A 23,857-nucleotide genomic window follows, 5' to 3' on the forward strand; every position below is an offset into this window, starting at 1 on the left:
TCCATCTCATCCCATTCCGTAATACCATACGCGGCCTCGCCGTGTATTTTTCTTGGACAGCCACGAATGGCAAACGAGATTCTTCTTACGCGTCAACCATTAGCGACAACGAATTTTTAATCGACACACGTTTATACGGGTTCCGAGACACGAAGTCAGTACCTTCTGGCAAGTTTCGAACGTGGATTTACGGCGTAGGATCGGACGAAGATCGCTCGGACTGATACTTGCTACAGGTTTCCCACGAACGTTTCTTCAGCCTGAGATTGCTTGGTATATTGCAACCAATACTCGTGCCACGAAGAAACCTGTCCGGTAAAGTTTCTTTTTGATTGAACACATACGCTTTAGCCTAAGTGACCCTATTAGTCGGTGGTTATCTTCCTTGTGACGTGCCGCGTAGACGCGGTGACCCCGGTAAATCCTTTCTCTTCGACGTGTCGACCGGTTGCAGCCTCCTCGTGCATCTGACATTCGCGAGGTGGCAAGCACGTCTTCCACTTGGATCGCGTGTAATCGCGCGTGTCCCGTATTTACGCGTTTCGCTGGCAACGTCCGCCGTGTCTGATTTAACGCTCGAGACTCGAAGATCGGTGGCTCGCTCGGTCGTAGTACGAAGAAATAGAATCCTTTAGGGACAACGAGTGGAATTGCGCAAGCGAGGAATCGCATTAGGAGCTGGTAATAATTTCGTCGTGCTTGCTTCTTGAAGGGAGAACGTGTTTCTTATAATTGGTTCCTCGTTACCGTCGATCGTCGTGTCTACGATGAAAAGTGCGATACATCGGTCGATCGATGCAAAAAAGGAATTCCAGCGTTCCCGTTGATCGTTCAATTACACGATTTCGATGACTACACATCGAGAGAATATTGTCCTCGATCGAAGGAAGAACAAAAACCGTGAACCCCCCACGATCAGCAGGCGTGAGACGTGTCTTGATGAAGCGCGATTACAGCCTCGTACGGCGTTGATTGAACCGATAGGGATCTCGCCGATGCTTTTTCAAGCCGACCGTTCGAGCCTCAACTCCTGTGGATCCGTCTTGTCTCCCGGTGATGGTGTAGCGCTGTACGCTCGAGACAAGCTGTCGTCGAGAACAGTTTGCGCGACGCGAACCTACAGGAATCACGTAATTGATGGACCGTATGCGGTCTGGAACCTCTGGCGATCGTTATGCAGATAAACTCGCCAGCACGTGCCGCAACCGGTGCACAAATTAATTCTGTTTTCAAGTGACGCTTGTGCGTCGATTGCTTATACCATCGAAGTGAATCTTTAAGATTACATAATCGAGGCTAGTGCCTGTACACTTAAAAGTTTCCTGTCGACGATTAAATGGCATAGTCTTGTGGAGGACGGTTGGTCGCGTTGTTGATTCGTGACAAGGCTAATTTGATATTGAAGCCGTCAAATGTATTTTTAAAATATTTATAAACATAATACAAAATACGGAGTCAATCGTAGATCGCTCGATACTGGTCCTTGTAAGAATGTTCGATAAGAACGCTCGATACTAACTGATTCGTTAAAGACAGCGTACTGATCGCTGATAAAAATGCTCAAGACTGAGACTGAAAACTGGTCGTCTTAACGATCGCGTTCGTTTATTTATACTGGTCGAGGGAGTACGGGAAAGTTTAAATTCAACTTCGGTTGACGGTTGCATGTAGCGGCGACATTGTTTTAGCCGGAGTTTGTTTACTATTACATTTTGTATATCCTAACGGTGTTGATATTCCAAGGTAAAACAGCAACATGATTCGAATAGTCCTTTAGTTCATGTGCCGCTACGTTCTTCAAAACGATATCGAAATTGCAAGAAGAGAATCGAAGAATCGCAGCTTCGGCATTAGACTGACACATTGTAAGTCGACTTTTCCTAGAACTAAATATAAATAACCTAAGCATCTCGTTGAATCAATCGAGGAGATAATTCGCCGATCGAGCGGTAAACATTAATTAGAATGGCGGACTTCTCTCTACGTTCGTATACTTTCAACCACGACGATTAGAAACCCACGCTCTCGAGAGGTTCTGCGAGAAGTTCCTCGACTGGTTCTCTTTTTCTCTTTCTCCCTCTCGCCCTCTATCGATCGCACTCGATTGAAATTCGTTTCTGCATCGAATTCGATGAAAGTATGTCGTTCCTAGTCGCTCTTGTGCGTGCGTACATCATCGAGATCTGGACGACGAGAGTGAGAGGACGAGCAACCGGTATCGTACGGCGCGACGGGGAAAGGAAACGATCCGTTCGACACGAATATACGCACGTACAAGCAAGGGAGTTACAGGGAGATGTTCGAGAATGTAACGTCGCTCGCTTCAGCAGGCGAATTCGCGTGAGAATCACACGCACGTGGATGCCGCATTTTATCACCGAATAGCGACGAATCGTGGTCGTCCTTGAGCGCTGCGACGATAGTCTCGCCTCGAGGACGTCTCACTCCAGCCTTAGTCGCGATTTATTCCTATGTGTTTTATTTCTGGAAATCGATGAGATTATGCGTGATAATCGCAAATTACCAATCGCGGTCGAGCCGTGTCGAAGACGCTTCGTTTCGGACGAATCACCGCTGGAAGATTCGACTCGCTGTTCGACGAGTGAATGGACTGGAGTATTGAAACGGCCTGACAAATGTCAAGTACCGAAGAACAGAGCCTTGATTGTAATAAGGATTCGTGAATAGCGTAAAAGGAGGAATAAAAGAGGAAGGTAAAATGTGCAATAATTAGGATGCGATAACGAGGCTGCTATATATGTATGCGCTCAGCCTTGAGATGCTCGAAGCATGGCATAAATTCTTCGTATTTGCACCTGAATGTCTAATTTATGTAGCAGATAAGGCTTTTAGACTATGGAACAATTTATAGTGGAATATAAAGCCGCTCGAATGATCGACTGCGCCAATAAAATGGAATAAGTATCCAACGTAATCCTTTCACCGTGGAATTTCAACAGATTCACGAAACGCTAAACCGTCTAATTCCTTATTTAGCCTGCAACTCTCATAGAATCGGCGTACAATTATCATCTAATCCTAAAGAATTCTTAACTTCAAGTCTACCGACAAATATAAATTAATACGATGCTAAGGTAACAAAAATCTAAGGAAATTTTTCGTTTCTCTTATTCCAAAAAGTTGCCAAAAAGAAACAACTTTAGCATCTGTGCGTCGTCTCGTACCAAGGCCTCAGCTTCGAAGCGATCGAGCGAAAAAGACTCACGCCAAATCTGGAAGCAATTACGAGCTCTAGAACGTACGTTTCACGCGTCGCAACGCATGCATCTCGTTCACTTTTCGTCCAGTTTTATAGATCTACCACTTACGAACGCAAATGGATTAGTTTCATTAGTAGTCATCGAAAAATGGTGAACGTAGTATGACGCGCGTCCTACGAAACACGATAGCTGACACGTGCCGATAGAAAATCATTTATTAATATTCAAATAGTCGGTAATAAACGTTAGCTTCGTCTGGGGCCGTTTCCAGCCGAAACCTGACTAGTTTCGATCGGACGAAGTCGACTCGATCGCGATTAAGACCGGTTGAACCTGCCAAAGCGGACGCGCCAAACACGGCCCCTTGCATAACTGTCCACCACCGACCCTCGCGCCGAACACGTTGAATCATCTCGCAACACACGCGTCTCTCTCTTCCTTTTTTCCTTAACGTAACGCGAACGAAAAGTGATTAAACAACTTCGTCAATACTTTTTTTTCAGTTTTCCGTGCATTATCGGTCCTCCACTATCGCGTTTGTGTTTGCGGTAGAATCTCGATAATATTGTAATTACTAACTTCAAATCAAATCATCATAATTAACTAACTCAACCAATACGTTATTATCATTAATTATGATATTAATAACCCAGAAACATACGTATGTGAGCTGTTTATGCTAATTTTTTGTCATACGTTCATTCTTTTTCTCGTTGGTCTTTTTTTTATAGATCAATTTTCCGTAGATAAAACGGTCGAGTTCTTATCGCAACGATAATTGCAACAGACATGGTGATAGTTTCGATCACGTGGAGTTAACATCGTGAAAGATCATAGATGGTGCAAAGTACTTTCCGACAGCAAACAAATTGTACCGTGGGTTTCCGTGTCGTGAAATCGGGGAAGTCCCCGATCCTACTCCGGAGATCTCGACGCCTGTCGAGACACACGCTTCGCGATATTCTACCGCGTCGCCTCTTTTGTTTTCCTCTCCATTCTTCGACCGAAGAGGAATCAAAGGATCGATATATGAGAGCGTGGAACACGCATGCGAAGATCAGGATGTGGGTGGAGCCGCGTCGTGCAGCCATTTTGCTCCCTACGCCATTCGTTTCGATACGCGTGAATCCGTATGTTCCCGTATCGTCGTCGTGTATGAATTTTTTAAACGTATCCCTTCTCTTTGACTCGCTCTTCCTTCCTTTCCACCGAAGGATGACGAAATTATGTCGAATTTCACAACACGATGCGCCACTGGAAATATAATTGCAACGCTGGTAGCGAGCGGCACGGCTGGTTTTCTATTTGCTTATTCTTTCATCCGAAGTATGCAGGATGATTGCTTACGCGACGCCTAGAAAAAGTTGCCTACGTTCGGCCGCATCCACGTTCCTCTTCGTTCGAGTCTTCCTTTTTTTTTTCTTTTTTTTTTTCACGCCTGTCGTCATTTTCTCTTTCCCGTTGTCTTTACTTACGAATGGTTTCGTAGGAATCGATGCTCGATTAAGTTAATAGCGAATTACGCGACGAAGAATCATTACTGACCTGTCGTGTTTGTTCTTCGTTTCCAGGCCGAGCGTTAAGACAGTCTCTCGTAAAATTCCATGGCCTGTAATTATTGTCCGGCACTTTTCTAGCCTGCTGATTTATGCACGGAGATTTTTGCTTGGTTCCCGCGTTCTCCCGCTCACGGATCGTCGATAATTTACTGCTCTGTCGACCCGTCCGAATATCGGCGAACGACGATCCACTGCGCGACCATATCGCCGATAGAGATTTTTTTCGCCGTAGCTTTATGGCTGGACTTTCCCCAGGATGTACAGGGTGTCTCTGTAAACGGTTATTTTACCGTTGAACGTGATACACATTGTGTTTCGTGCGATTCGCCGACGATTTTGTGTCACGGCTCAAGGCATCCACGTGCAGGGGAAACAGCTTACATCGTTCCTGGGTATCGACGTTGCAGATACTTTCTCCTATCGTACGATTAGCGAATGGGGATATCCAAAAGTCATTAAACTTTATGAGAACCTGTATCTTTTTTTATTTTCTCGGCAGTTGTCTAGTACACTCACAATTACGATTCATCTTCCGTCAAAACGTACCCGAACCACGTCCATATACAACTTTCTCTTAAAAGCCTTCGGGAGTCTTCAGCATCTAACTATTATTCTGCAGTGCCATCTCTGCCTCGAAATTCACGAAAAGAAAATCCAAACTAGCTCGACTTAAAGAGAAAGGAAGAAATCTGAAAAGATTCTTCGCGATAAGAGTCCTAATCAAATCGTGCACACATGCAGCGGGGGAAAAAGAGAAGATTCCTCGTAAACCACGGTCATGCTTGCAACCATTACGAAATTCGTTGCATGGTATTTGTTCGCGAGCGAGGATAATCCTGGCGTACCATCGAAAAGCCCAGCTATCGTCCTGTGTGTGCCACTGAATGCAGCCGGGCTGCATTGCAGCTGCACCCACGAGTCACACATCCTTCGTCGTGTCGTTCCCTTCTCCTCCTTCTTCCTCTCTCTTTCTTCTGCTCTTTCTTCTTCTTCTTCTTCTTCTTGTTCTTCTTATTCTTCTCGGTCGTGTCACGGCATACTGTGTACCCTTCCCACTTCTTTATTCCACGGCGCCTGGCCTGTGTACACGCGTGGTGTGTGTACGTGTGTGCATACGCGCAGTGCACGCCGAGAGAGCAAAGGAGAGTGCTCCGGCCGGAGCTAAGCCGGTCTCACGGTAGTTCTTCGGGGTCAGGGGGCGATATACCTACCTACCTACCTATCAGCCTGGCTGCTCGAGCCTGCGTGTCGCAAGCGACTCTCCGTATCCTCCTTCTCTCTCTCCTCCCTCGCGTAGCTCGACGTCGAAGCTCTTCTTTCACCTCGTTCGACACCGTAAGCCGCACTCTAACCCGGACCACGCGAGCCGCGACTAGCTCGCGAGCGTTTGAAACGGCCTTTGTATTCTTATTGGCCGCGCTAGCTATCGAGCAGCCTTTTATCGGGAGAGGTCAATCCACCGAGAACGTATCTAATCTTTCCAGGGTATCTGGACAATTTGTTTCAGCTTGGCTTTCCTGGTCCTGCTTTCACGGATCCGTGATTCGATCCGTGTTTCTTCTCTCCTCTCCGTAAGCGTTGCATTTTGCTCCTTCTTCGAGGTTGTCGATCGAAGGATTGCGTTTGTAAACGTAGGAAACCAAACGTACTGTCGAACGTAGCAGATAGCGGCCTATTGGTTGGCGCAGTATCTTTCTATGTGGAAATGTTTATGATAGCAATAAAAGATACAAGCTGTGTATTTTCTGTGAAATTGCAGTGAAATCCTTGTCGAATAGGAAAGGTAAATCCTCGAGGAATACATCCAGCGAAATGATTGTTTGATAGAGTGATTAGCATGTTGGGTGGTTACGAATCTTTTTCTTTGATACGTTTTTTTTTCGTTACGCGAAGGTTACCGTACTCGGCGAATTACGAAGCTGGTGATAATTCGGTCTCGGTGAATGGACTGCTAATGAACTGTCGAGAACGATGATAAGCACGTATCAGGCTTCGGATGGAACGTGATCGCGACACGAGGGTGACTCAGGATTCCCGGAGAGATTGTTGTAATCCTAATTGCGATGTCATCAATCTTTCACTAAATTCAGCGAAAGAGAAAGCTGCACCGAGTGCATACGCTGGACCAGTTTTAGAGTACACGTAGCATGGAAACTTTCAAATTATCTTACGTCCGATTCGACGATCCCGTGATTCATTCGACTTTCCACGCTGTGAAAAGATATATGACACGAAACCGTGCTAAATTAACACAGAAGGAAATATTCTTTATTAAAAAATATTCGAAATTCGCACATATATTACACGACACACGGAAATAAATATTTCTCAATATTCGAATAGTCGTTCGATTTGGATTACGGAAAAATTAAAATAAAATTTCATCTCCTATGAGAGGAAGAAAAAGAAAAAAGAGAATTATTTCAATTTAATAGTGAAAGTGTTAAATAAGTTTCGCGATGCCTTCAGGATACGACTGACTAAGAAAAATTAATAGTATAATCAGTGGTACATAGCTATTAAAGTTCGCCTCCTAATGGTAGGGAGATCGGATGATGCAGCATCTGCAATGATTAGTGCACATTAGGTAAGTGGGTCAAGATTTGAAATCAATATGATACGTGTACATGTATATGTACTTTATTAAAAAATAATCGAGTCGAGTGCGATAATACTAAAGAGCTGGTAACCAGCTTGTTTACTGTTCGTTAAATCCTGTAAAAAGTGACTATCATGAATTTTTCACGAAGAATGAAAAATTTCTGAGCCTGACTTTTCTGCAATTTCCAAAATGCCCGCAGCTACTGTATACTACTGTATACTACTTAGCAAGCAAATCTCTTAACCAATTACCAGATATGGATGATATCCATCATATAGTTATTTCATAGGGTCACCCAATGGTTACTTATACTAAAATCACAATTTTCACTTATAATTATCTTAATTGCTATGAACACGTTTGGTGATTCCTATCTGAATCTGAATCTGCGATGTACAGAGTCTATCGTAGATTAATGGAGCGAAAATATGTATGTATGTAAATAATATGTTCTTAGTGCCATTCCCATATTTTCAATTTTTATGTAAATACAAGAACTGTCCGAACAAGATATGAAGATTGCCTGAACTAATACAATTGCCATCTGATCGAGTACTCACCCTGGATATTATCCACTTTATAGTAAATCAATGGTTACTAGTTCATCCACAGTCTATATTCCGAATGGAATGGCAGCTTCTTTCCCTTCTGCAATACTTTCTTGAAGTAAATTCCAATGTGATGAAATTGGGATTCCCCGTAACGAACAGTGCAAGGACGTCAGAACAGGAATTTCAGCTTAAAAGAAGGAACGCAAAAAAGGAGATTCGGCGATAAAAATATAAGGACAATTGATAGAATCTCAGCAATGAAAACAAAGCGTTAGAACGCAAAAGCAAGAATCTTTAATAAAAAAAAAATAACAATACAAGATATTAAGAAAAATACAAGTAACCGAAGCAACATAGCAAATGAAAATCAACGTCCTAAAAAAGATGCACACAATAAACAACGAAGTTCTTTAAAAACTTAAAACATCCTAAGAGCCACGTGCTAGAAATCTAATAAAATCCGAATATATCGTATAGTACTTTGCCATCATTGTATAGACTTCGCAGTATCGACTTTGAAAACAATCTCTCCACTAAGATCTCTGAATGCGAAAATCAAGCGTGAAAATAAGAGAAATTGGAAAAGTAATGCTAGCTTCCAGAGAAGTAAAATGCGATGAGCATAGCTGCTAAAAGGAAAAAGGCAAACGAAAGGCTGGCACACGACCGTCCCTACTTAGTAGTGAAAGGGTTAATTACGATCGTCCAACTGTAGAGACGCTCGGCTCGTGTGGGCGAACCGATGCGAGCTTTAAATCGAAGATATCTCGGTACGCGATTATATGTCGCGTACGGCTGCAAGACATGATCAGGTCCTACTTTCTCTCGTGCACGCACGCTCACCCACCACCGGTTGCTAACGTCGTTAGGTGTGCCTGCATACGAGACGCGTCGATTGATCGGCAATATAATTCTCGAGGTTCGAAGGTAACGTTGTAACGAAGAAAAGTCCTCCGATGCGTTTATTAATAGCGTCCTTCTTTCTCTTTATCTCCATCTCCCTCACTATTTCTCCTCGTAGCTACGGGTTTTCTCATAAACGACACGTTAGAAAGAAACTCGCTGCCAGAATGAATTATTCATGAAGGATATCAATTATCTTGGTAAGCCATGAAATGAAAACACGTGACTGGACAATCGTTGCAATTAGCCCGTAACTTATAGGAATTTCATGCCTAATTGTGGCTGTACACTCGTCCGATGCTACCAAGTAACAGTGACGTCAGTGATGACTCTTCTCTCAAGCGGAAAGTGGGTCGTTTCGATATGAAAAATCGCACAAAATTTTCACGCCTGTCTTCCCGAGATATGTATCACTCAACGACTCTTACAAACTATACACAGAAGTCTTTCGCAATTTCTGAATGTCCAGAATTCCTCAGTTCAATTACACAACCGCGGAATCTGTCTATTAACACGATGATCTACGACAGTGCGTATTTTTCTCTTCATCCATATCTAGCGACACACAAACAGCGTTTAATAGTTCTGCGTAATGTTATCTTATTTGTCAAAGCAGTCTTATGTATTCATATAGAAAATTACTCAAAGCTCTTCGTGCCACATCCATCCGATCCTTCCAATCTTCATTGGATACGGTATTCGCGAGACGATCGAGAGTGGAGAAGAAGGAAGCGAAAGGAAGAGCAGATACAGAAGACTGGAAGGAACGAGTGGTTAATTCATGAGAGCAAATTGTTGAGAAACGAAGCAAGTGGCTGTGCGCGGCGTGGCTGCACGTGGTGGCACGTGGAGAGGCGTGGTTCGTGGGAGGGCCGTGTATACCGGTGTAATCCACTTGGCACACGCTGTTCGGCTAACCCTACTCTTGCTCGTCCGTTCGCTACCCTACCCTGGCTACCTCTGCCTTTACCCTGCCTACGGTGCTGTCGGTGCTAGCGTTGTAGAAGTTAATCGAGTCCTTCCGTGCACGTGCACACCGGCTCAGGTGCAGCCTGTTTTCTCTAGTATGCGCTCCCGTAGGTGGGATCGGTTCTACTCGCGCCTCTCCTTCGCGGTCTCGCTGATCCTCGCTGTCTGATAGGGCTCATTGTTTTGGATCGAGCTATCTTAATTGGCGGAGCAACCACCTTGCACGGGTTACAACGAGAGAGGAAAGGAAAAGGTTAAAGGTACGGGTGAGAGAAAGAGAGTGGGCTATACAGGCAACATTTATGACTTTTCGTTAGGTAATGACAGACTTCTAGCCCGATCGATCTGACTGCGTTGAGATTTATGGCCGTATAGATCCGATGCCAGCCGCGTTTGCATCGATACTTATCAAGCAAGGCTTGTGTGCAGTCCCTTTTAATTCGCCATAACCGGTGTCGCTATCGTATCGAATCACGTCGCACCCTCTACACCCCTCTACGATTAATCTCCGCCACGGTGGAATCGTTTACGACTCGGCTATGCCATGTTTCACGACGTGAAAAACCACTGGGTGGTCCTCTCACGATCCCCATTGCGAAATTCAATCAAATCGCCGGTCTAGGTGACCGTGACTATCTCTCGTTCGCATCTTCCCTGATCCTTCAACGAGTCGAAAGGATGGAGAACTCAAAAGAGCAGAACGCATCTGTTTAACCCATCACTTGTTAATGTCACTTTCTATTCGTTCCTCTTTACGTAACGTATCAATTAATCGAAACGTATCAATTTCTAGCCTTTGTGAGAGAATTGTAGCGAACGAAGTGTGGTAATATTATTCTAAGAATCGAGTGAGGCGATATTGAGTCAAAAAAAAAGATTGTAATAACTATGGTGATAATGAAAATGATGGAAATGTGATGGCAGGTACAATTTTTCCTATATTCCTACGTTCTTTTAAGGTTCGTTTCATGCATAGATTCTAAAGATAAAAGGCGAGCGATCTCTTCGTTGACGGGACGAGGTATAGTCATCCCTCGGGCGTTAGGGATAATATCGCGTAATAATAATCGAGCAGAGGGTATGGTGGCTGTCTGCATAGGACGGTAGTATTTTAAATGCCAATGATTTCATGTCTCCCTGGGGTGTCGGAGCTACCCTATATAGGACGAAACCTCGGCGTCGAGGACCTCAGTCGACGACGAGAATTCGACGACTAATAAGTCGGTACCAGATAGTGATAACAACCGGTTAAAACGAGTAGCGTCAAACAAGAAAAACGGGAACCAGTGAAAGTTGTTTCCGAATTCCACTGGCTGCCAGGCCATCCTTGGCCTGGTGGTCGAAATTTACTCGTACTTCTAAGAATCGATCTGTGCAAACGCGTTCGTCTCTCACGGAACCAAATTCGTCCGAGTTCGAGGCCTCTCGATTCTAAATTGGTCGCAGAGATGATCACCATGGACGCCGGTCACTCTCAATATCGCAGATATTGTACGTTCGCAGTTGTTAACTAAATTCTCGATTCACGTCACGTCTGGACACAAAAGAAAGAAAAGATCATGGTACCTTTGTAGGATAGAAATAGTCTGGCGCGTATATTCAACGCGTCATCGCGGGGAATACGTGTCAGAAAGTTTAGTTTCTCATCCCTCTTTGTTTCATCATGAAACAATAAACGCGTTGGCTTTGGACCAAAGAACTTTTCATCATATTCTGGAACAATGTCCTCGATAGACGTTATATGCGAGCGACGTTTTATTACAGAAAGGAAAAAATGTAGAGAGATGCGTTAGTCGAACTGTCGTAGATTGCTTAGCCGCCTCTGTAATTGGTTTTATAAGATGCATAATGTTTAAGATCGGTGCATTAAGTCGAAGGAATTTAAAGCGATCTCGCTGCTAGCAGTAGCTTCAGGATGTGTTGCGTTCTGTTGCAGGGCAATTGCATTCGCCGAACGGCGACAGCGATAACAGCAACGGTAGTCAGCGTGCGGTGGCTATTACACGGAACGACGTAGAGCAACAGCAACAGCCACATCGCCAGCGGCATCAACGGCAGGCAACAACTACTGTTCCAGTTCTCGCCTGCACGAATCAGTCTTCTACAACCACGACAACCACCGCGTTCACGGTAGCATCAAGCATGCTTCTCCTACAGACGCAGGTAATGTAATGTCCAGGTTCGCTCTTCAAACCCTTTCCCCTTTATTCTTTATTATTAATTATAATCAGGTCAGCAAGAATTCACTCTGATGCGCTTCGCGCACCCTTTTTTGCGCGACATTACTCTCAACGTCATATTACGATCGATGATCCATATTTTTTTCTTATATTTCCAAATCTCGCGTAGCTCTTTAGAATACTACCCTATTTCACGTTTTTCGCAGCATTTGCTTTTTCGGAAGTTTTCCCGCGGTCAGTGACTCCTTGCCTTCAATTTTCTTTAGTACTATTTCGTGTATTCGGATTTAAAATTAGACTTTGTCGTTCTTAATCGACAAAAAAATTGTTAATAACAGCCCTCCATAACTATACGTGAAAACATGTTTCTTAACGCGATCGGAATTTACGTGAACGTCGTCTGGCGGAACCAGCTGGTAATTATCGAATCCCGTATTTAGTGGGTCGCTCGGGCTCGCGGGACTTTCACTATTTCACTATCTTATCTGTTCCGTGGTCTTCGAACTCCGCGAGTCGAGCTCGACCCGCAACAAGATCTGCCCTCCTACGTTCCGGCGTTCTTGATCGTCATCTGCATTCGCTTATCGCGCACCATCTGCATTCCTGCCCACGTACCCGGATCTCCAGTGTCGTCCTACCTGTTTCTATCCCTTCTCTTATGTTCATTTTCCGTCTTGGAAAGTCTTTTCGTTGAAAACGTCTGTCCGCGGGATCGTCACGCGTAATTAAACGGCTGACAACGCTTGGTCTAGCTGTACCACGAAATTAGTAATCCTACGTAGAGAAGTTACACGCAGCCACGCTCTCATGATGTCGTAATTGCTCGTAGGAAGTTTCGTAAGGAAGAATGGGGGGTTGAACAGCTTCGAGAGGCCGTTTAGGAGGCCGTAGTCAGGGTTATGGTAGGCTGACAATTCGATCGTCGGCTCTCGAGGGAGCGATGAACGAAATGTCAGCTCAGAAGCGGAACCAAACCGGCAAATTGAATATCCACACCCCATCCTACCTCCATCGTGCTGATATCCTCCAATAGTTACCTGGCCAGACGTTCGTCCGTGTCCTTGTTGCGTCCATGTTGTCTTCCACTCGATTTTCATTTCCCTTCTCGGAGAAATAAATGTTGCTTTAATTATTATATGTTTCACGCTGATATTTTTATTTATGCAGTATCGACGCGACAGTCGACCTTAATATCTTTAAGTAAAATGTCAGCCGATATTTATAGTAATATTCGTATTAAAGATCGTTTATAATAATATAGGGAAAGAGATTATAAATCGAGACATCGGTGTTCGTAACGGGTAAGATAGTATTGGACGATTATTAGAATCACGTGGACCAAGTACGGATTTTATACGAGTATGGCGAGTTTGGATTAGAAAGAAGAGATTCGTTCGATTCGATTAAACGTAGGAATCTCCGCGTGACTGTTTGAGTTACAGACAACACGCGATACGAGAGCCCACTTCGCTCTTCTCCGACATCCTCACTGCGCACCTCAACTGTACATCGATGTCTCGACACGGCTCGCAATTGTGGTCGAACAATGTTACCGCCTTGCAGTCGAGTACTTCGATTTGCCGCTCGCACGGCTCTCCCGACGTTGTCCGACATTGTAGAAACAATAGAAAAAGTGTACCAGTACCACGGAATTGAATTATCAAAGATCGACAGATATTTCGTGGTCCAATTAACCGTTGTTTGATGTTCTTTATCCACTGAAACAATATAAAAAAATTATCAAATCTTTTTGCCAAACGTAAAAAAGATTTTGTTCGAGTTTGGTGCAGCTTTGAAAACTTTAAATAGTTGAATAGTTGTCGATTTTACAAAAATTGAATGAAATCTCAGTTCGCGATTGAAAATGATCCAACCGAGGTTCAATGCGATTTTTCTAGAGTCCTTTCGGATGTAGCACTCTGGCGGATTTATTGAGTGCCTCGTACACGGATCCAGCGGATGCGGGAAGTCTACCGGAGGAGCTGGACCCATTTCCAGAACTACAGCTGGGTAATCCGCAAGGTGTACCCACGGCTGACGAGTCAGCCCAGGCACAACAAACGGTACATCATCAACAACCACCACAACCGCCTCCATCAGCAGCTCCTCTTCCCGAGGACGTGCAACCAGACTCCCTTAGGTACCGCTCGTTGCTTTCAATCTGCATTTCACCTTTCACAGATAGAATCTTAGATTTGGCCGATAGGTAAAAGATAAATCATAGTTGGCATTCTGTCATTACTTTTACGATTCTGCGAATCAGCTTGTTCTACGCGATTGCACGTTTCATTGTGTGATTTAACGATCATCATCGGTAGCATGAAGAAAGATCGTAGCTGGCATTTCGTTCGGACGAGTCGACCGGTCCACTGACATTTAATTCTGATCTGTCTGAGCAGCAGTTCTACACCCCTGCCAAGTTTCCAAGAAACCTACACGGCTCAACGGTACACCAGACAGGAACTGCAGGTTCTCGGCATCAAGATGGACGAGGCAGAATGTTACGATAACTCGGTGTATCCATGCGCCACCGGACATTATCCCACCGAATTTTCACCCACATTGCCCTACCACGACCACAGGCAACAACATCTTCATCATCACCATCAACAACAACAGTCAACACTTCCTCCGCAACAACAACATCATCATAATCATCAAGGTTATTTCGCGACAGAAACGGCTCCGACTCCGACCACGGCTGTTCCTCCCCCATCGAATCATCGACAGGACTCGCCATATGGTGCAGCGGTCACTGTACCCATGGTGTATGGTCCATCACCGACCATAACTGGCGGTGCCACACCGGTTGCACCAACGGACAATTACCCTACCGTCGACAACGTCGTCGTAGGGACGCCTCGTCCACGGAGGGCGTCTCTACCCACGCAGAGGTCAGAGTCTGCGAGGTAATGAATCGTAGTCGACTTTCATTATACGGGGAATATTGATTTCAATGTTAATGTGTACTGTTGAAAACAATTAGAGAATCTCTATTATGAGTGGATCTATTGTTAATCAAGTGAAGAAGTTTTATAGGCTTCGTACAAATTGACATGTTGTTCGTGTGATACTGCCGTAAATATAAACATTAACATAAGATGCTGGGAATGGATATAACATAAAAAAGAGTTTTTTAATTATTTGGAGCAGTGTAGTTGTTGGATATTCTTTCTTTTTTGAACAATTTTATATAAGCTCTTGAACCATTTGTAATGAATCAATTATCGAATAAACGATTATACAATTTCGTTTTCTTTTTTAACATTAAAATATGGTATTTATCCGGGAAGACTAACGCGTCTATCCGAGATGAACTTCCTTCCCGACTTTGTTCGTTCGAAAAGAAAGGAACTTTATGTAATATTTTGAAGTTGTGAGATTTTAAAGAAACGTGTCTTTCATTGACAGTAGTGGCAGTACAGAATCCCCGAAAGCACGCGGTGGAAGCGGAGGCACTGGAAATTCTGTGAGTTCTCCGTCACCTGGAAGCACAACTAGCAACGAACGAGCACCGCCGAGTCCCAGTCAATTGTGCGCTGTTTGTGGCGACACGGCAGCGTGTCAACACTATGGTGTGCGTACCTGTGAGGGCTGCAAAGGGTTCTTCAAGAGAACCGTGCAGAAAGGCTCAAAATACGTGTGTCTAGCAGAGAAAGCTTGCCCCGTTGACAAACGCCGACGGAATCGTTGCCAATTTTGTCGCTTCCAGAAGTGCTTGATGGTCGGTATGGTGAAAGAGGTAAGTTCGAATTTATTTACCAATTCTTAAGAACAAATTACTCGCCACGAAAGATATACAAATACCGATTATAAAATTATTAAGACAAGATAACAAAGTAAAAAATATTGGCACACGTTGAAAACATTATTCTTCGGAAGAATATTGAGAATTCGAAAGGATATAACAAAAGTTATTCGTTTAATAGGTTGTAAGGACGGATTCCTTGAGGGGTCGTCGAGGTAGACTACCATCGAAGCCAAAATCCCCACAAGAGTCGCCACCGAGTTCTCCAGTTTCCTTGATTACAGCTCTGGTTCGTGCACATTTGGACACGACACCCGATCAAGCGACATTAGACTATTCGCAGTATCGACAATCGAGTCCTGGCGATCCGCCTATCACAGAGGCCGAAAAGACTCAGCAATTTTACAATCTTCTCACTACGTCCATCGACGTGATTCGAACTTTTGCCGATAAGATTCCTGGTTTCACGGATTTAGTACGGGAAGATCAGGTAATGTAAATATTCTTATTAATAATTCTCATTAATCTTTTCGTCAGCCTTGGATGATATGCTCGTGCAACCATATGCGAGTCGCGATATATTGTTTATTACGTATCGACGAGCAATATCTGTAAGGGAAGCTTTCATTAAAGAAATCGATAGCTTGTACATTTTCTAAAAGGTCAATCCTGACGAGCCTACGACATGTCTAATCGACGGTCTGATTGGTCGGTTATCTAGTTGCTAGCCTCGAGCCACCGATGAAAATAACATTCTCTCGTAACAAAGTTGCTTTTTTAACAATTTCTAACTCGTCTTCCACGATTCACGTATACCTTTTATACATATCGGTGGAAACGATATAACGAGGTCGTAAAATCGATCAGGCGTTAAAGTTTACATGTTTAAAGACCGAAACATGTAAGTGGAGAAATTTTAGGATTAATAAGGAGTTCGAGCCTTGTTCAGGGCCGTACGATGTCTACTCAGAACTAATCCTTTCTTTCAAGTAGATAAGTCAACGATGAAGAATTCTCTGCCAATCTTGGTTACCCGTGACGTACGGTCCTGAATACAGCTAGATCAATCGGTATCGCCGTTTAACTTTTTAATTTACGATCTCGTTATATCACTGTCATCGACTGTACGTATCATAACCATAATTTGGTTTTCTAACACGAGTTTTCGTTGTTGCTACTCTTCGTAGGAGCTACTTTTCCAGTCAGCCAGTCTGGAACTCTTTGTTCTTCGGTTGGCGTACCGTACAAAACCAGAAGACACCAAGCTGACATTTTGCAACGGTGTGGTTCTGGCATTGGAACAATGTCAACGTAGCTTTGGCGATTGGCTCCACAGTATCCTCGAGTTCAGCAAAGCTCTTCATATTCTCGACGTAGACACTAGTGCTTTCGCTTGTCTGTGTGCTCTCACCCTCGTTACTGGTAAGTTTCATCGAAGTTCTTGTTTTTTTCTTATTCGAAAGAATATCATAAGTATGAACGTTACTTTTCTATTCCGATTTACCCTCGATTCCTCTCTCGTCTATTTGACGACTCTCCATTAGGCGCGATCGTCTGGTAGATAAATTATTTATCGATCAACCTGTTAGTTATTGATGCGACGACGAAAAGAAACCGCCATCGTTCGTGTCTATTGCACGCGATACGTCGACGCGATTTTCCTCGCGAGTTGCATGTGCGTGCTCCTTTTCGGCCAATTCAACGACGTCGTAGAATTACGATTGCACGCAACATCGGCTTCCCTTCCCGTTTAAATTGTCTAGCGAATCTGGAAATCTAGTCATTTTCGTTACAAACCGGTTCATCCCTATGTCCATCGAATGATTGAAATTGGATCGATTGATAAAAAACGCGTATGTTTCTCTGCTTAAAATTACAGCAAGGTACGGCCTGAAGGAACCTCATCGCATGGAACAACTACAGTCGAAAATAATCTCGTCCCTTCGCGATCATGTCACCTATAACGCCGAAGCGCAGAGGAAAGCGCACTATCTGTCCCGTTTGTTAGGTAAACTACCGGAACTGAGGAGTCTGTCAGTGCAAGGGCTCCAGCGTATCTTTTACCTGAAACTGGAGGATCTGGTCCCGGCGCCACCAATGATCGAGACGATGTTTGTCGGTAGTCTACCGTTCTAATCGCCTTCTCGAGCCAAGCCTAAGGCTTTATCTTCGCGTAGAACAATTTACTCTTGAGATCTTGTGCGGTTGCGTACCTACTCGATTAAGTTTCCTTAGTTCTTATACGTATACGTAGGTTCTACTATCTTCTTGCGTGTACCCTCACATGGTTTTCACACGAGTGTCGACGCATGAATCGTCGTATACCACGGCAGTCAGCTCGATGAATTCTGTCGAGACTGTTTGTCTCGAGGCTGACTCGTCGTTTAGATGTTTTAGCGAATAGATGCGTGCATGCGATCGAGTATCGTGCAAGTGTACATTGGAGTGAATGTACGCGCGAATGGACGAGCCGGAAGACGTGGTTTGTCGCTAAATTTAAGACAAAGTTCCCTGTGCGTGTATGGATGAGAGACGGGTGGATGAGCGGGACGCATGTCTTCGTGATGTGTCAGCGAGCAGACGCGAGTGCTCGACCTGACAACTGTTACTATTGTTACTACTATTATTACTGCTATTACTATTTTAACACTGTACGATGTAACAACTATTCTTGCTATCGAAAGTATCGAGAACCATGTAACAAAGGTGAACTCGGTTTCTTGGCGGATTATCGGGGCCCACGGAGAAATGACAGTGAAACAAACGGTAGATTTCCCCTTTCGTAAGAGGATCTAACGTTTTACTATGCGTTTATAGCTGACGAAAAGAGCAGTGGCATGCGGAAGATTAATCACGGAGTGTTTTATCAATTGATAATTCTAAATGCTACGCTATTTCTCGCAAACATGCACAAATGAAACGAAAAAAAAAAAAAAAAGAAGAAAGAAAAGGTATACAGTACTCGTTACACACATCTTATACGTACACATACACATGAATTTTTATCACTTTTCTACCTACTTTATACATGTATAAGTCGCTACGTCAACGAACAAAGTCGCTACGTTTCTTTCATTGCTCATGCTGCATCGATTGCCCCCGACGATCCGCCCAATCGGGACGAATATCTCTTCTTTTGGTGAACAAAAATGTACTTATTACTCGTCGAGGAGAAAGAAGAGAGAACGCATTGACGATTCGCAACATATCAGAGCAACGACGGAAGAGCGGAGACAAGTGGATTATCACAGATTATGTTAGTAATTAATATTCCTCCATCTACCTTTTGTCCCACTTCTAAATCAATTTCGCTCTTCCGTGTTGATAGTTTAGGTGTACGTAGATCGTGACTGTGATCACACTCGAACGTCGCGATGATGCTAAAATGAATTATTGGTAGAAAATCCTTGTTTCCTTGTTTCCTGATTCCCTGTGCTCGTATTCATGCGAAACTCGTGTCCTTTGGCTTACTAGCTTCATCGATCCGAGGCTAATCGGTGCTCTGTTATCCCCTCCTGACCCTCGATCGCATGGAATTTAGTATCATTGAAAACGTGTGAGTGTCTTCCAAGTCACGTGGTCGAGATCCGCTCGGCTCAAAATAATTACCACTATTCTTGCGTTAATGTGATTTTAGACAGCTAAGGGAGAAGAAGAATGAAGTAGGACCCGAACGTAGCCGATCGGCTGCACCATCCATCTGGACGAGCATGAGAGGAACTGAATATAAGTGCATAGCGTTATTTCGATCGCGACCGATCAGCAATGAACAGTGGCTTCGTTACGGGTCCGGCATAAAGTTACCTATTACGTTATGACATTTATTTTTAATCAAACTAACGTAGACAGTCCTATTTATACGTATACCGCGCCGCTACTACTACTTATACTATTACTTGCTACTTATTAATTACTATTACTTAACTACTACTTACCGCTAATGTTACGATTTTATGGCGTTACTGTCGCTGCTACCGCTGTTACCATCCGCTACCTTCTTACCACCACCTTGTGTTACCATAACTTGCTAAATGCGTAAGAAACATCGTCGACGTTAAGCACTCTTCGCCGCTGCAATATATCACCAGGATAACAAAAACGTCTCCTTTGGATGTAAAAGAAATAATCAACCCTAGACTGGATTGCATTGACGCACGATCCAAAGAAACTGGAGGGGACCCATGATGAATTTCATGGAAGATTAAAATCGCTATATCAAGGAATCGTTGATGGTTAAGTTGGCGTAATATTTCCAGCATGGCCCGTTGAAAATGGCCATCCTAATTGTTCGGCAACAATACTTTCCTCTTTTGTGTGTATGTTACTTGTCAACGTAAAAGTACAACCCAGTAAACCGATCCAACCGATACAGCGTTTAAATCGCAACATTAATCTTAGTACACCTAATTTCAGAAAGACACGGTCCGCGTGGCGATCGCCATGTGGTTCTTCTAACTTAAAGAGAGGCAGGAAAACACGTTAACGATACATATATGTGCACAATAGGTATAAAATAATTACGTGTGTATACGTTACTCTCTACTCGCTGTGTGTATCCGCAAATGTTCCACGCTTTATAAGGAAACAGAGAGGATTCGAGTTCGACCACTAGCTGAATCGTCTCGATTCATTTTCTTTGATTTCTACGCAATCGTAGTTTTTTCATAAAAGTCGAGTTTCATCATCTCCCACTCTTTCTTTCGTATTTTATATATTATTTCTCGATTCGTTGTTTATTCGGTACTATTTCTTGTGCAAGAGTTATCGATTGCTAGCCATATAAGAGCTTCCGTTTAGCGGTCTCTCGTTACGGAAGAGTACACGGAGAAAGGAGTAATTAACGTCGAGCTTCATTAAACGGTACTCGAGCAGACGTAATTCAATTTTCAAGCCTGTACTCGCGATTAAGTTGTGAGTGTCAACATCAACAACGCTTTTCTCTGTGCAAACGAGCTTCATTGGCATTGGCCGCGTGTGTGGAAACGTTTGCGGATGGATACGATCGCAGGTGTTCGGTGAAACGAGAACAACATATGCCCGGCAAGAAAGCAAGGTACAAGTATCCGAAAAGGGGACACGTCACTTTGAGTTCTCTTTTCGAATGAAAATTAGGATAACGCCGTGGAAACGAACGGTTTCGTTTATTATCTAATTCGTCATATCTTCGGCCGACCACTATGTAATATTGAATTTTCAATTAAGCATAATGCTCCCTTTCTAGCAGCACGTATTAATAATTGATTCCCGTTTTCGGATTATATGACACAAGAACAAAATCCGTACGTTTCCATCGTGTGTGTATAGAGCGCATCGAGTCCAGAAGAGATTTAGAGGCTGATGGAATTCGTCAAATTAAACGGTGCTATTAGGCTAATTGTGATTAACGAACGCTTAATGAATTCGAGAATTCTTAAGTTTCTTGCCTCGCTCATATAATAGAGGGGAAGAATATTTTTGTTCCTATTACTTAAGAAAATTAAAGGAAGCATCGCGAACAGTTTCTAATCCCCTATTGGAGTAGAAACAATTTAACTCGTGATTGACGTGCTCCGATTACGATTCCGCCAAATCTTTCCTGGACTCAACGCTGATTAGCGTTGTATTATTTTTTACGATGCTACGACATGTAAATTGCGCGTGCACCTTTCCCGATTTAGCGGAAAGGGTTACAAGAAAAAGAGATAAAGAAAAAGTTTTAAAATCTTATATAAAACAAAAAAAAAAAAAAAAGAAAAGAAACGGAGCGAGGAGGGATATAAGAATGAAATAAACTAAAGCGGAGAACAAGGGATCTCGGATCGTTCGAACGTAGAAATATCTCGAATGAAAAACGAAATCATCTCAAGTATTGTTGTTATCGATTAATTGTCATCGCTGTAAAATGAACAAAGGCCAATTCCATTAGGTGTACTTTATCCTCTTCCCTCGATGTAACAATAAATGTTCAATCAACGGATGATTTAATTTTTTTTTATTGAGTTTGTCGTTCTTTTTCTTTGATAAAATAAAATTGAATGTTGTAATGTGGTACGTTCGACCTTCCATGTGGAAATCACAGCGTTTGTAAGGAGTTCGAAATCGAAATTCGTTCCCTTTCCGTCCAAAATATGAGATAGAACTTTTCCATGTTTGCTATCGTGCGTTGTATCGTTTTCTGTCCCAGATCAAGTTTTATGAAGTCATACGAAAAAGAAGAATAGAAAAAATAAATGAAAAGAAATAAAACGTGACAAACTCTCGTTTTCGTACGGACGTTTCTACAACGATCGATCTGTACTCTGCCGTACGAATATCTGCGGATACACCCATATACACTACATGCACAAATACAAAGTACACATCGGAAGTGGTAGACGTTGCACTGAAAGCAAACAAACAAATTTACACACGTCGAATGTATCCGCGTGATATGTTGGTCGAAATCTCTGTCGGTCATCGAGCATGTTGGAAGGATTTGTAAGAAAAAAAAAATCAGAGAACGAGAAGGGGTAACAAGCAGAAGGGGAAGGAAATAAACAAGAAGGAAAAAGAAAAAGGAGGTAAAGAATAAAATAATGTCGATCGATAATGTCGATATGTAAAATCGATATGTATTGACGGCCGTACAATTGAAAAGGAGGTGCGAATTATTGAAATCGATCGATAATTCGCCGATTATTTAATCAAGTACAATTTGTGTTCTCCTTGCAATTTGTTCACAACGACAATAAAAGGAATTGCAAGGGAAGTTTCCCGACCACCGGCCTTTTCACCCCTACGACCGTCGATATTTAGCAACACGTTAACATCGTTCTACTAAAAATTTGTAAAGTATTCTAATTAAAGATGTTTTACCTGATTCGCTGTAATTCTGTGCCGAGTCACACATACACACAGTCCCTCTCTCTCGCTTGGTTAATTATTATATATATATATATAATATAATATAATATAAAATGATATAATATATAATTATTATATATATACTTATAAATATATAAATATAATGAAGTAATATAAATATAAATAAATAAATAAATAAATATATATATATATATATACTTTCGATATGCAAATGAGAAAGCAATTTAAAGGCATGATGTGAGAATACAAAAACACATATATTGCGACCATTATATTTTATAAATAAAAGAAAAATTGATATGTGATATAGATGGTAAGGCACGCGGACGATGCGTTGCGATGCATTACGAAAGCAAATGTATTCTGTATATCGTTTCATTAAATCTATGAAAATAACCGACGCCCTTTCTTCTTTCGTGTCAGTATCCTGACGTGTCTATGACAGCAGTGTAACTCTTTATTAGTTTCACAAAAAATGAAACAGATTGTTTTATCGACCAGTCGCGGGGAGACGCGATCGCGAGGAAGCGCGTCAACGGAAGTCGTAAATTCTCGTTACGATTAGAATAATCGACGTCACGAACAGATCGATCCCCTATTTCGATTAGGATAATAGAGATAGTTTAATGAGTATAATGCTTGATTAACAGTTCAAAGATAATATATATTTCCAACAATTTTCTAAAGAAGATAGCTACGCTAATGCGTAAGGTATAAGTTAAGTATGTGAATGATTGACGGCTACAAACCCGGTAAAGAAATGTTGCTAAGTTAAAGTAGTGAACCCAGTGCAGAGATGATGACTAATCTGTAGTCATAGGTCGAATCTAGAGATGTCGACTGACCTGTAGTTGTAGATGAAGTACAGATATGTTGACTGACTCACGGTTTCCCCAATGTTTACCTGATAAAGCATAAGGAACCTTCTGACTCAACGATGTTTTATGGCACTTAGGGGTCTTAACGGAAAATCCAGAAGCCTTGATTTATGATCGTTCCTTAGGATTATTGCAACCCGCTTAATTATATGTGGACATCTGATAAACGCCTTGACCGTAGTGAGTCACCGGACGTAACAGTATTAATACAGGAAAAGAAATTAGTAGCAGAAAGAAAACAATCTACAACTTTAAGTGCACGATTTCAAAATTAACCGGCATAACGGCTGCGTCGAGTGCGCGTGCGCTACAGCGATAGCAGATGGAGTAGATGGCGCCTGCGTCTCTATGTGCGCGTGCGCGAAGGAAATTTTGTACGGCGCACAAAGAAAATAGTCCGTGC

The 23,857-nt window shown here is 42.8% G+C and overlaps 1 protein-coding gene across 3 annotated transcripts in view; it reads left to right on the top strand.

The window, feature by feature from the left end:
* Positions 1 to 22,204, top strand: part of LOC117231581 (probable nuclear hormone receptor HR38) — a 41,017-nt gene extending 18,813 nt beyond the window's left edge. For 2 of the 3 annotated variants that reach the window (XM_033490146.1, XM_033490148.1), the window contains exons 2-8: positions 11,742 to 11,968; positions 13,884 to 14,125; positions 14,385 to 14,894; positions 15,397 to 15,727; positions 15,915 to 16,223; positions 16,921 to 17,155; positions 17,613 to 22,204. In XM_033490146.1, coding sequence (XP_033346037.1) covers positions 11,742 to 11,968; positions 13,884 to 14,125; positions 14,385 to 14,894; positions 15,397 to 15,727; positions 15,915 to 16,223; positions 16,921 to 17,155; positions 17,613 to 17,869 — 2,111 coding nt within the window. In that variant the 3' untranslated portion in view covers positions 17,870 to 22,204. The remainder of the gene's footprint in view (positions 1 to 11,741; positions 11,969 to 13,883; positions 14,126 to 14,384; positions 14,895 to 15,396; positions 15,728 to 15,914; positions 16,224 to 16,920; positions 17,156 to 17,612) is intronic. The other variant, XM_033490147.1, reaches the window with a different exon arrangement.
* The last annotated feature ends 1,653 nt before the right edge of the window (positions 22,205 to 23,857 follow it).

Source organism: Bombus vosnesenskii, unplaced genomic scaffold, assembly GCF_011952255.1.
Source record: "Bombus vosnesenskii isolate JDL3184/JDL3185 unplaced genomic scaffold, Bvos_JDL3184-5_v1.1 scf7180000013273, whole genome shotgun sequence".
Classification (NCBI taxonomy): Eukaryota; Metazoa; Arthropoda; class Insecta; order Hymenoptera; family Apidae; genus Bombus; species Bombus vosnesenskii.